General features: G+C 46.8%; 8 protein-coding genes across 8 annotated transcripts; 4 read left to right on the top strand and 4 right to left on the bottom strand.

Annotated features, from left to right (window-relative positions):
• Positions 1 to 528: 528 nt before the first annotated feature.
• Positions 529 to 2,910, top strand: N7483_005076 (putative dynamin family GTPase; the record flags this gene model as incomplete). The annotated part of the gene is made up of 5 exons (XM_057088513.1): positions 529 to 633; positions 688 to 960; positions 1,014 to 1,282; positions 1,336 to 1,468; positions 1,519 to 2,910. The coding sequence occupies 5 exons, from the start codon at positions 529 to 531 to the stop codon at positions 2,908 to 2,910; spliced, it is 2,172 nt and encodes a 723-aa protein (XP_056948342.1).
• A 2,261-nt stretch (positions 2,911 to 5,171) lies between these two features.
• On the bottom strand, positions 5,172 to 6,287 carry N7483_005075 (DUF3716 domain-containing protein; the record flags this gene model as incomplete). The annotated part of the gene is made up of 3 exons (XM_057088512.1): positions 5,172 to 5,590; positions 5,656 to 6,015; positions 6,284 to 6,287. The coding sequence occupies 3 exons, from the start codon at positions 6,285 to 6,287 to the stop codon at positions 5,172 to 5,174; spliced, it is 783 nt and encodes a 260-aa protein (XP_056948341.1).
• A 462-nt stretch (positions 6,288 to 6,749) lies between these two features.
• Positions 6,750 to 8,701, bottom strand: fbx15 (F-box domain protein; the record flags this gene model as incomplete). Its single annotated transcript, XM_057088511.1, has 2 exons — positions 6,750 to 8,471; positions 8,543 to 8,701. The coding sequence occupies 2 exons, from the start codon at positions 8,699 to 8,701 to the stop codon at positions 6,750 to 6,752; spliced, it is 1,881 nt and encodes a 626-aa protein (XP_056948340.1).
• A 1,588-nt stretch (positions 8,702 to 10,289) lies between these two features.
• On the top strand, positions 10,290 to 11,865 carry N7483_005073 (caspase family protein; the record flags this gene model as incomplete). Its single annotated transcript, XM_057088510.1, has 4 exons — positions 10,290 to 10,656; positions 10,730 to 11,534; positions 11,613 to 11,782; positions 11,840 to 11,865. The coding sequence occupies 4 exons, from the start codon at positions 10,290 to 10,292 to the stop codon at positions 11,863 to 11,865; spliced, it is 1,368 nt and encodes a 455-aa protein (XP_056948339.1).
• Positions 11,866 to 13,464: 1,599 nt separating this feature from the next.
• N7483_005072 (uncharacterized protein) lies at positions 13,465 to 13,947 on the top strand (the record flags this gene model as incomplete). Its single annotated transcript, XM_057088509.1, has 1 exon — positions 13,465 to 13,947. One exon carries the CDS (start codon positions 13,465 to 13,467, stop codon positions 13,945 to 13,947), a length of 483 nt encoding a protein of 160 aa, XP_056948338.1.
• A 2,382-nt stretch (positions 13,948 to 16,329) lies between these two features.
• N7483_005071 (SDR family NAD(P)-dependent oxidoreductase) lies at positions 16,330 to 17,379 on the bottom strand (the record flags this gene model as incomplete). The annotated part of the gene is made up of 3 exons (XM_057088508.1): positions 16,330 to 16,803; positions 16,877 to 17,161; positions 17,221 to 17,379. 3 exons carry the CDS (start codon positions 17,377 to 17,379, stop codon positions 16,330 to 16,332), a joined length of 918 nt encoding a protein of 305 aa, XP_056948337.1.
• Positions 17,380 to 19,870: 2,491 nt separating this feature from the next.
• On the top strand, positions 19,871 to 20,703 carry N7483_005070 (uncharacterized protein; the record flags this gene model as incomplete). Its single annotated transcript, XM_057088507.1, has 2 exons — positions 19,871 to 20,269; positions 20,368 to 20,703. The coding sequence occupies 2 exons, from the start codon at positions 19,871 to 19,873 to the stop codon at positions 20,701 to 20,703; spliced, it is 735 nt and encodes a 244-aa protein (XP_056948336.1).
• Positions 20,704 to 21,482: 779 nt separating this feature from the next.
• Positions 21,483 to 21,953, bottom strand: N7483_005069 (uncharacterized protein; the record flags this gene model as incomplete). The annotated part of the gene is made up of 1 exon (XM_057088506.1): positions 21,483 to 21,953. The coding sequence occupies one exon, from the start codon at positions 21,951 to 21,953 to the stop codon at positions 21,483 to 21,485; it is 471 nt and encodes a 156-aa protein (XP_056948335.1).
• Between the last annotated feature and the right edge of the window lie 10 nt (positions 21,954 to 21,963).

The raw sequence follows: 21,963 nt of genomic DNA, 5'->3' as shown, positions 1-21,963 counted from the left end.
GCCCTGCGATGAGCCCAGAATCTTGATAACATGAAACAGCTAAATAAAGCGTTCAATCATTTCAACCAATTGAGACTGTGAGAACATCACTTGACCGCACCAGGTGTGCTGAGACTCGCTGAGACATGATCACTTCAAGTTACTCCACCAAGGTGAACCTGTGTACAGAGACCCACAGTATTCGTAAGAGGCGAACCACTTGTAGTTCGACGCTAAACGCCTGAAATCAATGCTAGTGCCCGATGCACCAATTATTACCCAAGGAAATTACTGGGATTAGCGCCACGAGCGGTTTCAGTGGGAACTAATGCATGTCTGGCACAGCGAGCTGTAGCTAGACAGTTCCTCGGTTAATGTAAATGCAGTGATTGATTCAGGGTTGACTGCGGACTCGCTGCGGACTCGGAATCCATGGAATTGTTTCTTAGTCTAGCGGAGAATGCTATAAGAGAGATAATGTACCGCGAGGAGATTGGGGTCTAGATATTCCAATTTCAATTCCAATTTAGTTGCAAATTTAGTTTCAATATGGGAAGACCGCGCCATTTCGATGGAGTCGAAAGCTCAGAGCAATTGGCTTTCATTGATGAGCTACAGGCGCTCGGACTGAGTAACTCTATCAATCTACCTGAAGTAAGTCTGGATAAGCTATTCACATCACTTTGATACTATTACTGATTATACAAGCTTGTCGTGGTAGGTGACCAAAGTGCGGGCAAGAGCTCAGTGCTCCAAGCTATCACTGAGGTCTCTTTTCCAGTAAAGGACGGGACTTGCACACGGTTTCCTATTCAGATTTCCTTTCGTCAGAGCTCTACTGCGAAGAAATTTCCTGTCAAGGCTACTGTTGTGCCAGGTAAACAATGCGAGAATGATGGGGAATTGCTAGCTCGGATCAAGGAATTCGCAGTTGAGAAGGAGGAGCTGACCCCTGATGTCATTAAAGAGATTATTGAGAAGGTATGTTCGGCACCCAAAATGGTTGGATATACTCTCACCTCTGGGCATTTCAGGCTACAGAATGTATATTTGGCGAGCATCAGCCTGGGAAGAGGGTAAGCTTGAGTGACGCGACGCTTCGCATTGAGCGGTCGGGTCCAGATGAGATGCATTGGACTATTATCGATCTTCCCGGTCTTATTCGAGGTGACAAGAAGAAAACGGAGCCTGTAGTAAACGGCACGAAAGGCGAAGTGCTGGATTATAAGTCAATGCAGATGAATGCAGCTGTCGCATCAGAGCTGGCTCGTGGATATTTAGCCAACGAACGGAACATTGTCTTGTAAGCGACCGGACATCACAACTTCTATTAGGTCCATGCTAATATCAAAGCAGAGTCGTCATTGATGATGTGGATGTGGAGCGTCTCCGCATCTTCGAGTTGATGGAAGAGATTCCAGGCCTGGAAAAGCGATGCATTGGTGTTCTGAATAAATGTGATCGTAAACAAGAAGGGTCCGATGAATGGGTAGGTACCTATCTCGGTTACACTCCATTAAAATATGCTAATTTTATCAGATGGTCAAACTTCTTCAGAACGACCTGTCCACCGTTCCCCACTTCGACCACGGATGGTTCGGATTGCGAAGCCGAGTCCCCAACGAAGCCCACCTCACCGATGCCGAGCGAGATGAACGTGAACGTGACGAGTTCAAGAAGAAGGACTGGCAAGACGTCGTGAAGGACCGCACAGGTATCAATGCACTGGTCAAATATGTGGACAAAGAACGTCGATCGCAGATCCAGTCTGGTATCCCACACATCGTATCTGAGATCCGGGACAAGCTCAAGGAGTGTGAAGCAGATCTGAGCCGAATGGGTGAAGCTCGCGACGATGCAAAATCGCAAAGATACTTTGTGTTTCAATTTTGCAATGAGATGCAGCGGATGGCAGAGGCAACACTTCGGGGTCAGTACCTAGATGTGCCCTCCAAAGATCCAAGAATCATGCTTCGATATGAAGTACAGCGCCGCGTGGATCAATTCTACGATGAAATGAGGGATAGGGAAAATATGCCGTTCCCGTTCTCGGACTATGAAAGCGACCTCAATGCACTCATTTCTCAGAGCGAAGACCCGAGGGTTTGGGATAAGATGGTCAAACGTGATTCTGGTCTCTATGGTGAGATTTACAGAGAGGCTAAAATCAGCGAAGGACGCAGTCTCCCTGGCACCATACACCCGGATGTAGAGGAGAAGATCTTCCGCAAGCTGTCTGTTCATTGGGAGGAGATTGCGCGGCGATTTGTCGAAGACGTGAAAGCTCTTGTTAAAAACTGCTATGATGTCTTGATCCGCATTGCCATTCCTAATAGCAAAGTGCGACTCGAGCTAACTCGCATCATGATCAAGGCAACAGAAGAGTGGCACAAAGATGCAGATATCGCTCTTTCTGACCTTGTACAGGACAACCAAGCCAGACCGCTGGTAACACGCAATCCACGATTGATGGCGGACACAGTGCTTGCGGATCGGAATCGAGGAGAGATCCTTCTTGGAAAGAAGATGTTGTCTCAAAAGAAATCTGCAGAGAAGCCTGTCCCCAAGGCCGAAAATGAAAATGACGATGTCAAGGGTCGCTCCGAGAGTCATGGCGATGACAGTCGATTCATCTCCACGATTCTCAATCAAGTGCTTTTTGTGCGGGCTAGACTGCAGTCATACTATGAGATTGCACTGTATCGTTTCATTGATAATGTGGCCATGCAGGTTGTGGAGCGACACATACTGGGACCAAGATGTCCCATGCTCGCTGTATCTGTCAAGGCCTTCGCGAGATTAGATGATGAAGAGTTGAATGCCATAGCTGGTGAAGACGAGTCGGATGCGAGAATGCGTGCAAGGCTTGAGAGGCAGCGGTCTCGGTATATCAAGGCGCTTGAGAAGTGGGAGAGATTAAGAGTGCTTTAAATACTGGTTTTTATGTGTTGGAGGAAAGGTTTAAAATTTTCAAGTTCCAATGTTTGTTCGGATGCATCATGATTCAACTTCCAAAGCTTCAAGACCTTCCAACGCTCAATCAGGTATTAATTGCCCGAGCTTTATTCTCAAGTTCAAATGTTTCTACCAGTGTTTCTCTCCAGGCTCAAAGCTCAAATATTTCCTCCCCTTCACCTCTCGTATTGGCCAAAATCATTTTCTTTCAAATGGAGGTTTGGAGTGCGATCTGGGGAATTCGTCTCTGGCGTGGTTTCAAAAATGTTTAGGAGTTTTACTTTTGGCAATATGGATCCAAAACTCTACTAGTATTCACATGGAGGTGATCGAAACAAATTATCTTGTAACAATCACGAATGAAGATGGGCCTGGGTGTATATACTCATCCGAACAGAAAGATATGTGGTACTATCACCCAAGTGCTGAGTCTAAGATCATCTGGCAGGCCTACAGAACTACTAGTAGTATTCCTACTGAGAGTACTTCTATCTTACTACCCTAATAGCACTCACCTGAAGATTTAGACTACTAAGTGCACATGTGGTGGGTGATTAGTTTTACGAAAAGACGAAAAGAAGTCAAAGAATATCAAGAACTGGCACGAAAATCAAAGAAGAGGTCAAGCAAAAATGCAATGCATAATCAAAGCTGGCAATGTGTCAAGCTCTCTTGCTGCCCGGCAGAAGAAAGACCAGGGAACAAGGACCTTTGTGAGAACTTGAAATAATGAGCTATGAAAGAAATGGGTATCACAAAGATAACAAAAGGAAATGGGTATCATAAAGATAGCAAAAAGAAAGAACAGAAATAATCAAAGCGCGGTGAAAAAGCGTAAAAAGAGAAATGGCCAATTGAAGCAGAAAAGGGTGATCTCCTCTCTTTAGTCTGGGCCTTTCGTGTCACGGTCAGAAATTTGAAGATTGTATGGAATCCAAAAATGAGTATTTTGGATGGCTCCGAATCCTAGCCCGAAGCACCGATGTGATGGTAGAGATGGGATTCGCGACATGGAGCTCATCGACTCATATTGCTCGAGATGGATTGTAAGGACAATGTGACAACGTGACAGTCTGGATGACTCCGACAAGATAGAGCCCGAAAGTTAAACGGTATGAGATCTTGGAGTTCATGACTGATGTGACTTTAGTAGAAAGTCCGATGGTGCAGACCGCAGTGCGTAAATGATTTAGATCCGCAAGTTCAAGGACCAATGCGACATCAATAGAAATTCTGATGGCGTAGAACTCAGGCGCAATTTTCTTTTAAATCCAGCGGGCTCAAAGCTGATGGGGTGGTAAAGACGAAGGAACTTCGGGGCCTAGAGGCTGAGAGCTTGAATGCTTTGAGATGATGAAGTTCAAGGGCAGATGTGAAGTGCCAAGACCAATTTGAAGTTCAAGACCGAGTGAGGTTCGAGACTGATGTGAAGTTCAAGACCGATGTGAGGTTCGAGACTGATATGAAGTTCAAGACCGATGCGATGCGACTTTAGGGGAAATTCCGATGGCGTAGAACTCAGGGCGTAAATGTTTTGAAGCCAGAAAGTTCAAGACCAATGAGGAGGTAAAGATAGAGGAACTTTGGGGCCTGGAGGTTGACAGTTGGATTCTTTGAGATAATGAAGTTCAAGACCGATGTGAAGTAAGAGACCGATGTGACTTTAGAAGAAACTCCGATGGCGTAGAACTCAGTAGAACTCAGTAGAACTCAGGGCATAATGGTTTTTAATCCAGCAAGTTCAAGGCCGATGTGATGGTAAACACGGAGGAACTTCGGGGTCTGGAGGTCGACAGCTTGAATTCTTTGAGATGATGAAGTTCAAGGGCTGGTGTGATCGTAAGGAGGGAGAAACTTCACGGTATGGATCTGAGTTCAAGGGCCAGTATGATGGTGAGGAGCAAGAAAGCTTTAGAACATGAAATTCAAGGGCTGATGTGACAGCAAGGGAGGTGGAATTTCGATGGCAAGAGCTTGGTTGCTGTGGTGGCGGTCATGAACTTCAAGGTAACGGTGTGCGTAACGCAGACTGGAGGCAATTAGGACTCTGCTAGGTGATTACGGTTCACCCAACCAAGAAACTGATGTGACGGGTCAGTGAGCGGTGATGGTTTCGGTTCATCAAGACCAAGATAACCGATGTGACAGGTCGGTGGTGAAAAGGTTGATGTATTGCGGTTCATCAGGACCAAGATACCGATGTGACGGGTCGGTAGGGGAGGAGGGTTTGAGCAGGCCTAAAAGGAGCCCCATGGACCGAAATAGAACTCTGTTGGTTCTTCCTCACCTCCCGAATTCGGGGTCGGAGTGCTAATAGTGCTCAGAGAGCTACTATCATCACTTATGACCAGGAGGGGTTGCTGCGCCGTTCTCTGGGAGCTTTCTGAATCGGCGGCCGAATTCGGGGTCGCACCAAGCGAGCTCAGAGAGGAACTGTCACTCGAGAGCAACAGAGACTCGAGCTCAGCTTGGTCGACAAAGGCTTCGGAATGGTCGACAAAGGGATCGGACCCGGGAGCATCATACTCCATTACTGTCTGGTTCGCGGGCTGGGCCGTCGTCCGCGCCAGGGCTGCATTTGCCGGCAGCTGCAGGATGGGATGATCTGGATTCTCAGCGGCCACCAGATCATAGACGTATTGCGGTAGTTGGCTCCCTATTATACGAGATTAGCTTCATTCATTCATCTCTCACTGAATGGCCTGAAGTCATATCACTTACGGTGAGAACACTGGTTTGCAACATCGCCGTATCCACAGGCGATGCAACTACCGTTGTATGCAATATCGCCATCAAAGACCAACACTGCACACGTGCCAAAGGCAGCGCGGCCGCGGGCGCACCGAGTGCACTCCTGGCCAGGCGGGGCATCAGTTCCCGCCTGCTGGGCATATGCGGCGTACCCTGGCCGGTTAGGGTTGGACCACCTTGGGTTCGACCTTGCATGAGCCCGGCGGCGGACTCTCCAGTTCACGTTTCGGTGAGCTCGAGCCTGCAACAAGGCCCATGCAAAGTCGCTGGTCCAGGTGGTGGTGACGGGGTTGCCCCACTCAGTCAAGCCGAGTTGACGGGCGCGGTCGGCTAGAATTATATAATTGTTAATATGGCTTTGATATTGGAAGGGAGTAGATGGATGGGGATATTTAGATGTACATACGACTCAGCCATCTTTCGGCGTCGCCCCCGAAGTCGCAGGGCATACCGGGCTCTCGGTGGTAGACGACTAGTGACGGGTCAGTAAAGCCGTTTCAGGAAACGCGTCAGACATTTTCGTCTCAGAATACTCTGAATAACGCGTCAAAGCGTTTTATATTTGTGTGAGTAGTGACTGGAAGGCTTTGAGACTTACACATCTTTGTTTCGTTCAGAAATTGTGGTTTTCGTGAACGGGGAGTGAGGGTGCGGTGGTGAGAGCGCGGTGGTGAGAAAATTAGGAACGAGGGAGTGAGAAGTAAACACTTCAATCCCCGCCTATTAAGCGAGCGACAGCGAGGTCACGAGGTCCAGGCAAACAATTCTCATATCGATATCGATAAGGGATTATCGAACGTGAATGGATCCATCATTAATCATTCACTTCCAAGGTTAACCCTAAACGATACATCAGCCTTTCAAGATGCCACTGGCAGTTCTTTCAGATGACCACTGATAGTAGAGCATTATCTTGCTGAATTCAAGTTATAATTTTCAATATGAAAAGAGAACTGCATAGGCACTTCAGAAAGGTGAATCTTGAGAATCGATATCAGTTATATTTGAGTAAAGTATTCAATAAACTACCTAGAATATGCAGGGTAATCCTGCGATGCAACTCTTCATCGCAGCCAATAGCCCCAATTGATAGCCTCATAAAGAGGCTTAGCCTCCCTGAGCAGCGACCCATTCAAGTGCTCCGGCTGTGGAGCCTCAACGGGGAAGATCTTCTCAGGAATAGAAGGTGCCTTCGTAGTGCGCAAAGGGAGTAAAGTCTTGAAGTGGATTTTTGGGTCGAAACTGATAAGGATTATTGCCTTGTGATCAACTGGTAGACCAGAGCATTGTATAGAATAGAGAATTGAGCGTTCATCTGAGATCACGCGCACACTGTTAATGCGTGAATCTGGACAAAGGATTCGATGGAGTTCGGTGGGAGAGTCTTCGGGTGGCCACATGTGGACACCACGAGACATAAAGCGCTCTTCTGAGCCTTCAAGAGGTATTCCATCGTCATTATATTGAGTAGGACCCAAAATTAGACCTTGGTGACCGTCATCCCCTTCTTCGTCAATAGGGCTTTTGCGCTTTCGGGAGACAGTACGAAGTCGGAGTCGGTCTTGCGATCGGACGCCGCCGGCCACTGGATCATTAACAAGGTCAATAAATGTTGATGCGGCGAGGTTGTAGGTGCGGTGTTTCGTTCGTGCTGCGATAAACTCTTGTCGCAGGGTATGGTCGTGAGAGGGCTCATATTCGGCATGATAGTCACGACGTAGCCGCTTTGCTGGTCGGTGTGAATTGGCGGGACGATGAGTATTTGTTAAGGCTTCATCCAGATCATCCTCTTGTGCGAAAGGTAGACAGTCCGAGTCACTGCTACCTTCGTCATCCATGCCAAAAACTTCTTCTGGCATTGGGAGGGGCTGGGTATAATAGGTTCGATGATTTTCACTCTTCCCCGCAGGCCATTCTCGGCGACACTCTAAGATAACGGGATTCCCAGTCACCTCATCAATTCGTATGGATAAATCAGTCCACATTTCATTAATAGGACCTTCGCAATGCTCGCGACGCCATATAGTTCCATCCTGTTGGCGGCCATCCCGACGAGGCGCATAGCAGGACCAGCGATAGAATGAAGAGTATACTTCGGCCTGTCCGGTGGTAGCTTGGGTAGAGACTGCATAAAGATGCTCATTATACATCTCGAAGCAAAGCGACTGACCAAGATCTCCATCTACTATTCGGTCAAGAGTGAATCTAGTATCCCTTGTGTCAGGGGAGGTTATATCCGCTCCATGAATAGCCCAGACTCCGTCTGAGCCGCCCATGGCCGTAAATACACCATACCAAAGATAGGAGCGGGAGTGCCGGACAAACATTGGTGCTGACGCAGGGACAGTCCTCTGAAGAACCAGGCGTCCCTTTTTTAAGTTAGTTGGACGCACAGACATGTCAATCGCCAGTAGCATGTCATCCTGTTCATTGAATTCCTTAACTCGGAACACAAGGATTCCATCTGCATATTGCAACAAAGATACCCGATCGACTGCATCGGGGCCTGAATGTAAGCGACGAAGAAGGTCGAGTAAGTTTAGGACACGTTCTTGTTTGCCTCCAGCATGGACATTAAGCAAACGAATATCGTGGCCTGCTCGGTAACATAAAAATCCTTGATTGTATAGAAAATCAGCCCCATAGGCTAGGACTGAAACAGAATAAGGAGTTGCAGTTGCGACCGCCTCATGAATGTCAAACCGATGCCCAACAGCCTTGCGATAAGTGTAGCCAGCCCGATTTGCCAAGGCCTTTTGCCCCTCTATACTGTAGAGGAGAGCGTTCTATGCAGAGTCAGCTTTGGCCCCCAGGAATAGTGATGGGAGGGGGTGTGGGGGTTATTCCCGCTAGTTACCTCAACAGTCTTTCTGGCGACCAGATCACTGTTCGTTAAGTCACGAAGAGCACGGTTGGTTCGACTTAAGTTAATATAATCGCGGTCGTCCAGCGATTTAGCGATTTGGTAAAAAATATCAAAGGGCAAAGAGTCCAAGTTCGTAGTGGTTGCGGACATGGCTCTAAGTGGAGTCAATTAATGTGAAGAAAGTTGTAGCGGGGAAAAGAAGATATCAAGAAGAACAATCCATGTTCAAGGGAGCGAAGAGAAATGAAATAATTAAAAATCCCAGATGGGAATGAATTAATGGTTAATGGGAGAGAAAGAAAGGAGTGGTATTTTTCCCGGGCCAGTGAGGATTTTATGAGCCTCCTCACTCTGGTCCTTAATGAGGCTCAGATCAAAAAAAGAATGGGAGCGGAGACACTCGGCGCGGCTGAGTACACCTCCGAGCTCTGGAGCCTCAAAGTCCACAGGTGAGAAAAAAAAAACAATGAATAAGTGATCGGCAAGATTCCCGCAGTCACGCAATTACGCTCAGACATAACCTTGGAAGTAGTTGGCGAGGTCAAATAGAATCCCTGTAAATTCTAGATGAAGTCTTACTGTTAGAGTAAATAATTGTTTGTTTCGAATGCACCTGGCCCTTTTGAGGCGTTATTGAGGCTCAACTTCGGCCATGGCCCATTTTTGATTGGACTAAAAAGAAATTTTCTCTACCTAAGGGGCTCAAGGAATGTGGAATCTATAATCTAGCTTTATTATTATTTGTTTCTTTGTTTTTGTTTTTATTTTTTTGATTATCATTTCTTCCCCTCTCTGGGGTGTTGGGTTCCCATGAGGCTCTGTCCGTCCTATTCGAAATTGCAGCCATCCGACTTCTTTCCACCAAACACATGATATGAATGATATGGAGTGATTCTCCAAGGCCCATGTGAGGTCCCCATGGTTCGTGTGATACTTGCCATTTCAACTGAGATTCCCGGTTTATCCAACGCTGTGACCCCTCTAGACCAAATTCAAGTTTGAATGACGCGGTGTTACGAGGATTTTCCCCGCATCGCGCACGTAGCCTCGTTTGAATCTCATTTTAAAAGAATATGCTCTGACAGGTCCACACCGCGCAACAAACTTGGACGTGTACGGAGTACTCCGAAGCCCGTACTCCGGGCTGCGAACTGCGACTTGTCTTTCCGCGGGCTCCGCGCATACGAGGCTTACGTGATACTCTATTTTTGTTCCATCCGAGTTCGGAGCTCACGTGGACAGAACAGAAAGTTTGATCACATGTTTTAATTTGATCTGTTTGATCTGTTTACTTTGTTTGACCAGTTTGCTTTGTTTGCACGCTTTGCCTGATTTGCCCTATGTCATGCCCAGATGCCAAGACTCGGAGAGGCCGCAAAAACATTGTTGCCTGCAGTATTCCCATAGGGCTGAACTTCCCGAACTTCCTTGATGTTCCTGGCCCCTTCCATGGTATATAAATAAAAAAAATAAAAAAAAATAAAAAGAAGCCGTGGTACATTCCCGTTTGTGCCTTTTTTTGCCTCCTAGATTGATTTTATGCGCTCCCTTCTATATACTTTATCCACCGGCAAGAGTTGCCGTTGATTTCAAACTTCTTTAACCCGAGGATCTGCGTGCCCCACTAATCAGCTAAGCCGATACTTGTGATAAAAAACTTCCTCCGAGAATCCCACTTTCTTTCGTATATGTACATAGGTGGCTTCTCTCTTGGAACCTTCATCCAGCCCCTCATATAATGCCTCACTATCCACCACCTGGTCCCCCGCCATGGGCAGGACACCATCACCCACCGCCTCATGGGCATTGGTCCGGTCCGCCTCCTCCGGGCCCCCAGCAATATGGCCACCAGGGACAACCTTACTATGGACACCCACCGCCACATGGGTACCCTCCTCATGCTCAGTATGGAGGACCACCTCCTCAGCCACCAAGGCCATACTCATCTCACGCACCCTCGCCGCAACCCCCGCCGCAACCGTACCAGACACCGAGTCCTCAGCCGCCGCAGAATTATAGACCAGTCTCTCAGCCCTATGGACAGGCTCCACAATATCCGCCACAGTATCCATCGCATCAGCATAATCTAAGCTCATCTCGCAATGGTATGATTTTACGATATACTATTAGTAGGAGTGTTAACCACATAGTTACCATGTACTGACGGGATTCACTTAGAACCGGGACGAGCTCCCTCTCCGAATGTGCCACCAACGCCCCCTCAGAATATGCAGCACTTTGGACAGGGCGCCCCATCGAATTATCATTTCCAGTACTCGGCTTGTACAGGACGCCGTAAAGCTCTTCTGATTGGCATCAACTATTTCGGTCAAGAAAATGCACTGCGCGGCTGTATCAACGATGTAACTAACATGTCTGGCTTCTTGCATGACAAGTTCGGGTATCGCCGTGAGGACATGGTCATTCTTACTGATGACCAAAAGAACCCAATGAGCATCCCAAACAAGCAAAATATTATCCGCGCCATGCAGTGGCTCGTCAAGGATGCTCAGCCTCACGATTCATTGTTTGTTCACTACTCCGGTCACGGTGGTCGCACCCCTGACCTGGACGGCGACGAGGATGATGGATACGACGATGTGATTTATCCTGTCGACTACAAAACTGCTGGTCATATCGTCGACGATGACATGCACGACATTATGGTCCGTCCCTTGCGACCGGGTGTTCGATTGACGGCCATTTTCGACTCTTGTCACTCAGGAACCGCGCTGGATCTGCCATACATCTACTCAACTCAGGGTGTGCTTAAGGAACCCAATCTCGCAAAGGAAGCCGCTCAAGATCTTTTCAGCGCCATCAGCTCCTACGGCCAGGGAGATTTGTCCAGCATGGCCAACACCGCTATTGGATTTTTCAAGAAGGCGGCCAACGGTGGCCAAGCGCGTCAACGTACCATCCAGACGAAAACGTCACCAGCCGATGTGGTTATGTTTTCCGGCTCCAAAGATACGCAGACATCGTAAGTGACGTGCGGGGAAAGATAACCCTTAATTTTACATTAGTTCATTTTAACTAACGCCCCTTTTTTTCCCTGCAGGGCGGATACTTTCCAGGATGGACAGGCTCGTGGAGCCCTCAGTTGGGCGTTCATCAAATCACTTCAGCAGTGGCCCCAGCAATCTTATCTCCAGTTGTTAAATACAATTCGGGCGGAACTCGACGGCAAATATACCCAAAAGCCGCAACTCAGCTGCAGCCACCCTCTTGGTAAGTTCAAGATCTGCCGTGTAACCTTGACTACGGGATACTAACGAAGATCCACAGATGTCAATTTACGCTTTGTTATGTAAATAGTTTCAAAGAAATGAGAAACGATGTCATGGCTATTTCATTTCTCCCATTGCTCCCACTTTTTGTTTTTCGGTCACATCTCTTCCGAAGGAGTTTCCGCCCCTAGTGCCCAGGTGGCGACAATCATTTCCTCCTATTGAAGGTCCGAAGGAGGAACACCCCCTCGTCTTTTTGCCATGGAATTGGGGATGATCCTTTTGTGCGGGGAGTGCATAGTGGATAGTTGAAATTACCATTTATGAATGGTCAACGATTCAGAGCCCCTCCACGGACCTCGTGTGTTTTCCGATGTGTCGCTGTGGTTTGTTAATTGGCCCCATTATAGGCCCCCACCTCGGACTCGCATCTTCGAACGCTGGAGAACAACCCTTGACGCCGAACCCTTTTTTGTGCCCCCCTTCTCTATTTTAGACACTATCAGCTGGTCAATTCCTCATGTACCAAATGAGCACTATTTTGGACCTCTCTTTCATATTATTACTTCGTAGCGACCAACCATTCCAACACTCGTACCGCGCGAATTTCTCCCCCCTGAGATTCCGCGATCCAATGAAATTTCCACGGCAGAAGATCCCAGATCCGCTTTTCTTGGTGCAATGACCCATGGTCCACTGCTTTCCCCGACGCTTTAGCACTATGCTCGGAGTTTGGAACTAGCACGGTACGACACCTTGTCACCAAGGTTCCCCAATTTTTTGCCTTTTTTTTCTGAGTAGACCAGATCTTGGTACATTTGTACCATCGAAGTTAAACGCCGAGGAGGCTTGGCTCTCTGCCGCGTCACCGAAAGCTACTTACGCCAGAGCCGGGATGTGTCAGATTCCAAGACAATTGTGGACATGGGATGATCTGATATGGGTCCTCCGCTTGCACTAACCTATGAGTGGATAAGTCAAAAAGCGAAAGAAAAAAAAGGCCCAGAAAAACAACTGTAGAAAAGAAAATAAAAAGGACGGATTTGTCTTCCCCGAACAAAGAACAGATATTCCCCCCCTTATGATCTTCCATATAATATTCTATTATAGGTATATTTCTTTTTGTCACAATTATGCCATCTACGTAATCTCTCCACAGGATTCGCATCCATCTGACTATATAAGGATCTAAAAAAGAGATGAAACATAAAATTACAGTCATCTATGTGTTACACGGACCGGCGCCTCGTAGCTTGGGAACTAAAATGCTCAATGTCTTTGATCCACTTTTGGTCTTTTTCCCAATTAAGATCCATAGGTTTTTTTTTAAATGTGAATTGTCTTTTCTTCTCGCTATTTCTATTCCTATTTGTTTAGTGCTTTCTCCATAGTTCCCTTTTTTTATTGGTTTCTTTCCCCTTCTATCCCGTTTTTTTTCTTAGCTTCTTCTCATTCCCTTTTCCCCCTTCTATACTAAATCTCATAACCTTTCCCCCCCTGTTCTCCTTCATACACTCGTCACATAATTCTCAGATTGAATCTTAGAGAACCATGTGGGCATCTTCAGCCACAAATAGCTCTTACTCCTTGAGTGTCTCATCCTCCGATCCTCATCTTCCTTATCAACATCCGCAACCGACCTCAACTTTGTCTTTGGGCTCTCAACACCCCCGCCGTACCCGCATGGCTCCAAAATACCCTCGTTTTTACACTACTCCCATGGATGAGGCCACAGACTCTACACCAATTCAAGTCTATGGTCTCGAGCAACGTCCTGCTTCCTTCATTGAGAAGCCCAAGCTTTTGCACCGTGTCTCGCATGCCCTCGATGATATCAAGGAAGATTTCGCCTACAACATGGCAGACCCGGATAGTACCGCCGCAAAGTTGAAGCGTCGTTCCACCTTCTTGCTGGATGGTAGCCTGGTTCCCAATGCCTATCGCCCAGAAACAGCTAGTCCTCGTCCTTCAACTGCTCGCCCCATGTCAGTTATCTCCGTGGAACCCCGGTCTTCGCGTGGTCTGAGTCAACGTCTATCACGCCGACTTTCTATCTTTGGTGGTCGTGGAAAGGTTGCACAACGCCCTCACACCGCTAGCATCTCTACACCAAACCTTATTGGAACTTCGACTCTTACTTCGGAGCGTCAGGCCAACTACATTTAATATGGCTATTCCGAATCTTTCATATTGATCTTGAGTTTCACATTCAAATTCATATCAATATTTTTTTCTTATTTCATGGGGAGAGAATGGGCTGAATCGGGTCCATCCGGTTCTTGTGGATCCCCATGGCATGATTGAAATGAAAATGGGCTATCGTTCGGGCCGAGGGAAACATGGTCCCAAGTGAACAAAATCGAACTATCATGAAATCAAACTCTTCCTTGAAGGAATGAGAACCTCAAAAAACAGCCGATGTCATCATCGGGATACTGCTTGCAGTGACGATCATTATACACATGTCCATGAGACATACACATGCAATCCGCACATTGGAAATAGCGGCCCTGGAGTTATTTAATCTCGGGCGGAGTTTTTTTCTTATTTTTTTCTTGTCATTATATCCATTGGAGTGGGGTTTTTGTTGTTCCTCCACATTTCATTTTGGTACATTTACATCTGGATAATTCCCAGCTAATGATTGTGTCTGTATTCACTGGGAATACATTGTATTTACATTTTTGACTTCTGACATTTGCGCATAGCTTGGAGTCTGGGAATCGAAATCGAAATCGAAATCGAAATCTTGCATCTAATCTTGGTTCTAAGATCCTCTACTCGTAGTTCAGGGCCCACTTCAACATTCATATACTGAAGTAGTTCAACCCAATCGGCAAATAATTTGATCTCACTGTGCATGATATTGCATAATACTCAGGGACGATGATGATAGTCCCTGATACTATTCCTCAAAAATCTACGATCGGGTTCTCTGGCATCATCATGCATGTCTCAGACGTCGAAAGAGCGCCACATGCACTGCCAGCCACCTAAGCATTGCCGGTGGATCGACGTGCGTCAGCAAACGCCTCGTCCTAAAAAAAAGCACTAAAAAAAGGAAAAAAATTCTTATCTACCCGGTCGCGTGAGGGGAAATGACACTAGTACGAATTCATTAGTACGAATTACATTCAAAATGTCTCTCTTGATAGACACTCCCGAGGTCAAATGCTTGATTCTTGGTCAGTGCCAGGTTAGTATATACATTGACTAGGAAATATTCGGCTAGTGATATCTGGAACCGAACCAGTCCATCCTCGCTTATACGACTATATGAATATGCATACTACCCCATCTATTCTTCCTACTAATACTACTTCAGTCCACTTGCAGTAGTTCCTTCGGGCCTGAACTTCCGTACCCGACGTACATACTGAGTACATCTGTGCATGCATAAGGCCACCTGGCTTTCAGGCACTTAAGTTTCAGTACTCTGCCAGTGCCCAGGTGTACTGGACTCGGAGGTGTATAACCTTGGAACTAACTTGAAATTGCTGCGCATGTCCACTAGCTTCAATACTATGCATAAACTGTATCGTTTAAAATGTTTGTTTATGTGGGATACGCAATAATTTTAGGTAATCCTAGTATGTACGGGGTACTAGTAACTAGTAAATAAGTACGGAGTAAACTTCTAAATTGAGTAATTTCAAGTGGAATTCATACAATCCGAACATTTGAACATTGGAAAGAGACCCCATCACGTTGATCCTATAAAATGAGTCGACAACTCTAAACCATACCCATCCCATCCACTACTAAGTAGTAGCACCTCCACAAGATCCCCACTAAAAGCACTATCACTGGTTCAGCCAAATAGGCGGCTACATTATTCTCTCGTGTGCAATCACACCATTGTCGTTCGTCGAAAACACCTTAGCCGTCATCTGTGAACCGAGGCTGGGAGTGGAGGTACTCGTCAGATGTCCACTGTTTTGAAACAATGTTTGTGGGGACGGGTGTCACTTTCATCCATGGATCATGAGAATGGGAATGGTGGATGTAGTATCCACGGTGTGGATTTTGAGGTTGTACTAGTATTGGTATTTTGATTTGGAGATGTATCATACGGTTAGTGCCTTGCGTGATGATGCGGGTTTTCAATCGCGTGTACGCTAGAGCCATGAGGCTTTTTTAGCCGCCTTACGTCGATCGGATGGTCCGGTCGGATCTACCAGTAGTACGAAATACATTATTCATCTTGAATTTATAGAACATCAAACTTAAAACTAATTGATGATGTTTAAATCCATGAATGTTTCTCGGTCTGGTTGTGGGGTGAAAGTTGGTGACTTATTCTGCATGCTATCCCGTACGCGTCGATGACTGCGAGTTTTGTTTCATCCCAAATATAGTACGATGTTCATCCGAGTCCACGTATGTTGACCCAGCCTCAACTCATTCAATTTTGATATCTGAAATCCAAGTGTTTACGCAGTAACCCACGAATGCATTCGTGTATATACACGTCAATAGAAAAATTCTGAAACATTTGAAAAAGATCATCAATCCACATATATCAGATGAAACAAAGCTTCCACATCATCAATAATGAACAGTCGGATTTGTCGCAAAATCCGCATGAATGCGATACTTCAACAGATTCTTCTCCACAATCTCGTCCTTTCGCTTTTCTATCTCCTCGACATCCCAGTTAGCTGTGAGCCATCTGCCCGAGAGATAATTTCTATCTCCGCTGGACACCCACACAGCCAGACCTCCAACAAGTCCCGGCTTATCAAGCAAAACTTCTGCGAGGTATGGCACACTGTGGCCCATGGCAGTTGGCAAAATACCCGGATCGAGGCTTAGTGCCGTGATGGTAGGATGTTCGGAGGCCACATACGCCATCAGCTTTGTGACAGCCATCTTCGACATTGAGTAAGCGCCCATTCCCGGTGCAGTTCCCATCGATGCTTGGGAAGTAATAGTGATGATTGTTGTTGGGTCAGATGGAGTCGATCCGGTTTCTTTCAGGAAAGCTTTAGTAACGATGAAAGTTCCCTTTATGTTGACTTCCTAAAGGGTTATCAGATATTAGCTCCTGGGGTCATATCCTGACATGCTGACTCAGAGTGTACTCTGTACGCACCTGGCATCTCCACCATGAATCCAGATCCGATTCCACCGTGCTGGCGAGAGGAGCAAGGTTACCCGCATTGTTGATCAGAACGTGGGGAACCCCGACCTGTGCCACGATGGACTTGAAAGCGTCGTTGATGGCTGTCTCGTCGGTCACGTCGATCGCGAAGCGGAGAACTTTAATATCTGGGTTGATCTCGTTGACGGTCTTCTCGGTCTCGTTGAGTCCATCGGCAGAACGACCGATCAGAACAATAGCGGCGGCACCGGCTTGAGCAAAGGAGGTAGCGAAGCTCTATCGGCTGGTTAGAGAAGAGATTTGAGCTCGAGTATCAACCTATGGTGGTCTCTTACTAGACGGCCTAGTCCTTGACTGGCCCCAGTAATGACGATGACCTTTCCCTTCTGGGATAAGTCTGGACTAGTGGGATCGATGGCAGGGTAGAGGGAGCGGTAGTTCTTTGTAGTGAAGGCGATTGCCTTGGTGCCGGCGTCAATATCCATGTCAGCCATGATGCGGTGTAATGGAAGTGGAGTTTGATTGAATTCTTAGAAGTAGGCCGAGTAGTATGAAGGGAAAATGTGTGAAGAAGAAAGTAGGAATGCCAGAGATAGAATTGATCTTATATGGCGGAATTTCTTTAGAGTAAAAATAGATGCAAGCCGGGCTTGATCTTATATAGTACTGAGTGCGAGTTTAGGGTTATGGTAATTGTGGGGGCCGAATTGACCCTGCAGGATTACAACCTTGGATCCATTGTGCTACCTAGCACTACTAGGTATGGACATTCGGATCCGTGTTTTAGCCACTAATACTAGTAACTTGAAACTACCAGTATAGTATCAATTTTTGGCAGGCCATACTGACTATGTAAAGTTAGATTATTATAAAAATGCTGAATTCTCAATTGAGCAGCTTACCCCTCACCCTCGCGCTAAGGTTTGGCAAAGCCCTAATCACCCCCTTATTTGCCACCAATCTACTAGTATCACCATCATTTCTTTAGATACGAACCTTGAAACCTTGGAATTATCATCGAGTCTGACTAAATAAATGTACAGTCTAGACTCTTTAAACACTCCCAATCGACCTAGGAACTACCTACGCGAATTAAGTATGAGCAACACTGGCATCGGTTGCAGAAAGCTGGCAATCTGGGATATTCTCAAGTGCTATCAAGTCTACGCTTCAACAGCCTCAGAGTAGAGCAAGATTTGAAGTGAGCACCTGAGTGTGCTCTACCCAGGTGGTGTGGGCCAATCTTCAATAATTAAACGCAGTCAGGTTAGGGCCGGTCTTATGCTTACAAGTCAGTGATCAATTCAAGTTGCTTCCGGTTTCACCATGTGCATTCTTCCACAGTTTTGAATCTCGAATGATAGGAATATTCCAAGGTTCTCTATTCCAGATTCATAGTTACAAGAAAATTTAAAGCATAGTGTTAGATTCATGACTAAATTATCGCAAATGCTCACTGGCATTTCAATTCAGCAGACTATGTCGGAAAATACCCACAAACTTAAAGCACCAATGACAAGAGAAGGGGTGAAATTCTGTTCCAGGCTGGGTTTTCAGCTTCTGCTGTACACTCTCTCGTCAAAACAATTGTTCACTACGCAGCGATCCTGCGACGATTTCCTCTTCTGACAACAACGTGGCACAGCGAGTACCTTCTTCCCGATATACTCGGTCGGGTCAACGGGACTCCATAGCCATGTTTCGCATAAGTACCCCTGTCGTTCTCAATCTCCATTATGCAGATATGCAATACCTCGGGATTGGTACCATGCCCTGGGACCAGGTGATCGAATGTCACACCATAATAGGCAAGTTCCCTGGTCCTTTTAATAGAAAACAATTAGCTAGATTGTTCTGTTAGGATGACAGCACAAACCTACATCTCAGGGGATTTTTCTTTCATCCAGCCCAAATATTCATTCCGAATGACCATATCGTCAACCACATCTGGACGCACGTCTCGTTCATATAGAGTTTGAAAAGTTAACCGTGCTAACTTTGGGCCTGCCTGCTGTGAAAATGTCCGTTTTCCGTCCTCCAAGTTCCAAATATGTGGGAAAAGTCTCTCGATGGCGATGGCAGGGCCTTCAACGTGAATTCTGACCGGCCGATCGGGAGGTGGATGGTGCTGCAGGCCCGGACCTGAATGGACGCAAGGTGGCATAAAAAGCGGAAGCCCCATTTTTGGGGATGAAGGAACTTGACTACAGTCGTGAAATAGAGTCATTTCTCCAGGTGGCCAAATTCCCGATTCAAAAGAATATGGAAACTCTTTAGAATCGTGTTGGGAGAGGGAAAGCGTTACACCGACGGTGTTTGGGGAAGGGAAGGGAGAAGAGAGGTGAGGTGCTTTCTAGAGGGAGAACGACGGATCAGTGGTTCTAAGTTCTAACAAGAAGTGAGGTATATAACCTTTGAAGGCTACAGTACTAGTAGTAGTCGGGGCGGTATGACATTAATAAACACCAACATTTGTTTGCATACCATCGTGGCTTCACTTGAACCTTGGAGATACCGAAAATCTTCTTACTCAAGCAATCCGCCTTCCCTGTACTGGTTCTTATAGTAGGTTTCCTTTCTCTCCTTGTAAAAACACTGCCTTCCGAGATTGTCACCGTGCCAGTTGAATGTGAAACCAGTGCGTGATCTCTGATGCCCGGACGAGGGATCCCAATGCCAATGCCCAGGTGCTTTATCATGTTTTGGGTTGAATTTCAGAAGACTGAGCCCCTCTACTCCTCCGACCTGAGTAAAGTGAGGTCTTTCCAAGGTTGTTCAACTTGTATAGCTGGGGTGCTCAACCAAGCTAACCCAATTTAGTGAGATTTTATATCAATTCCCGAGGTCCAGAGCTCTACACCTAGTATACCATCAGGGTGACATCATCATCTAAATGGCTCTAAGCATACTCAAGCTCTTTTAGCTTCAAGAATTCTGAACCCAATCGTAACCCAATTCACCAGTGAATCAATACTTTTACACAAAATGGCAGCCTCTCCAACATCTAGTGCCAGCTCAGCAGAATACGAGACCAATGATTCTCCCACCGAGGAACTTTCACCAGACCCTGTTCTACTTGACGAGGAAGAAAACGCACTAGAGGGAGGCGAAGCAGATAACATCGTCGCCTCGCCAACTCAATCTAAAATTCCGGGTCTAGGCTACAACGCCATAAAAACACATAACGGGCAACTGTATTCCGGGATGGCGATCGGTGGCTCTCATACCTGGAACTATGATCCAGGTGTATGGAAAGAGACGAAGAATGAACCGGACCTCTGGAGTATCGACTATCAGACGAGGAAGCGACGAGCTCGTAACGCCCCGAAGGGAAGTGGTGCACCTATTGGAACGGAATATCACTGGTTAATTGTGGGACATCAAGTGAGTCAGTAACCATGGCGGAGCAGAGAGACTAAACAAAGTTTGCCGATTTTGATTTCGGTGGTTACTGCAATGAAATGAGTACTTCGAGGGAATAGCCTAAGGCTAATACCATCCAGCATGTGCGAAAAGTCGACCCGAATACGTACGAGACCCATCTCACAGGATCCAAGTATAAACTCGCACATAAATCCGTTTCATCGGGATCGTGGTCCATACCCACAGTGCAAGGGCAACGAGAGCGCGAGCTGGAATTACTGGAGGATGCACAGCGGCGGATTCGTGGGCTGCCACCTGTACTGGCTAGTGAGAAGGTTAGAGTGGCACACCTTGAACAGGGGCAACAACGGCTGGATAAGATGTTTGGTAAAGTTAAGGGTCCGCCAAGTCCCCCGCAGGAGAGTTCTGGACCGAGGAAAAAGAGGCGAATGTAGAGTACTCAGAACGGAGTGCCATGTGAAGGATTCTTTGGTGGTCAACTTGAAGATGGCGGAATGCAGCTGCATGTGTGGGGTGAGACATGGGATTGTGGCTGAGAGGTCTTTTCATACAGGGCTGTGCAGCTCAAGGCAGCAAACAATGTGCTTATTATTGTGACTGCATGTGCAGGATGTAGTAGCATTCATGCAAGTCTGTACTTGATTCAAATTCTCGAAATTAGTTCTTTGAGGGCTTGCATCTGGACTCGACATCTGGATGAGAATGACAATACTTCTAACCCCTCATTATTCAGAAGTAACTATATGCGGACTATCACTCCGTAAGCGAATGATATTCTACTGGCATCCAGCCAATATGGCCTACTCTGAGTGCCAATCAAACCTCTATATCTGGAGAAGGGTCATTCCCAGTAGTAAAAATTCCGTGTATTGCAAATAAATGTGGTATAAGGTACTAGAACGAACGCACAGCCAATCAAACGCCATGGAAACAACGCCCAGCATAAAGACATGAAAGGGAAAAGATTCTGAATCGCTGGTCCAAGATGAAGCGAGCCCAGATTCTTTTATCCCAAAGTCAGCCCCCATAGAACTTATCCCATGATTGACGCCAAACAAAGAAAATATAGATAGAGCATTCAAAACCTGCTGTGCTCGTATCGGGAAATCGGGGGTGTAAACGTTGATTGGTTTCGTAGTTGTATCGTGTATTTCTCCCCTTTATCCCCGCCCGGGGAACCGGCCCCTCGTCGCTATCTGCGCCTCCATCCAAATTATAGGGTCACGCTCTCTAGATCACGCATCACGATCCCCATCTGCGCCCGCTTGGCTGCCTCTGCTACAAGATTAAAGTCCTGTAGGAATGGGGCAGTTGCAGTAGGACCCCCAAGTCCAGTAATCTGATGCGGGTATAAGTCCGCGGCGGGTTGAGCGCCGGGGGCGGTTTCCGATCGTTGGATGCTACCTGGGTTGATTCCCTGCGCAACTGGTAACCCTGAGGCGGAACCGTTGAAAACGTGAGATAAAGGCTGTTGACCCTGAGACATAGCAGGTGCAGCGCCGATGGACGTAGATTGTAGAGTAGCGGCCAAGGTTTGGTCTTGTTTTGAAGGGATAGTGAATGGAATCGGCGGTTGGGGTACTGCACTAGCTAGAGTGGAGGAAGGTGTAAGAGAGGCCATGGTGGTTGCAAAGGAAGATGAAGACGCTGGGGTCTGAGTAGAAGTTGATTGTGTTGGATCCATGTTGCTTATG

The sequence above is a fragment of the Penicillium malachiteum genome (assembly GCF_028827825.1).
Source record: "Penicillium malachiteum strain IBT 17515 chromosome Unknown utg000002l:1.0-8849297.0:1.0-8852440.0, whole genome shotgun sequence".
NCBI lineage: Eukaryota > Fungi > Ascomycota > Eurotiomycetes > Eurotiales > Aspergillaceae > Penicillium > Penicillium malachiteum.
The sequence above is the reverse complement of the archived record's forward strand: the minus strand, read 5'-3'. Positions and strand labels throughout refer to the sequence as shown.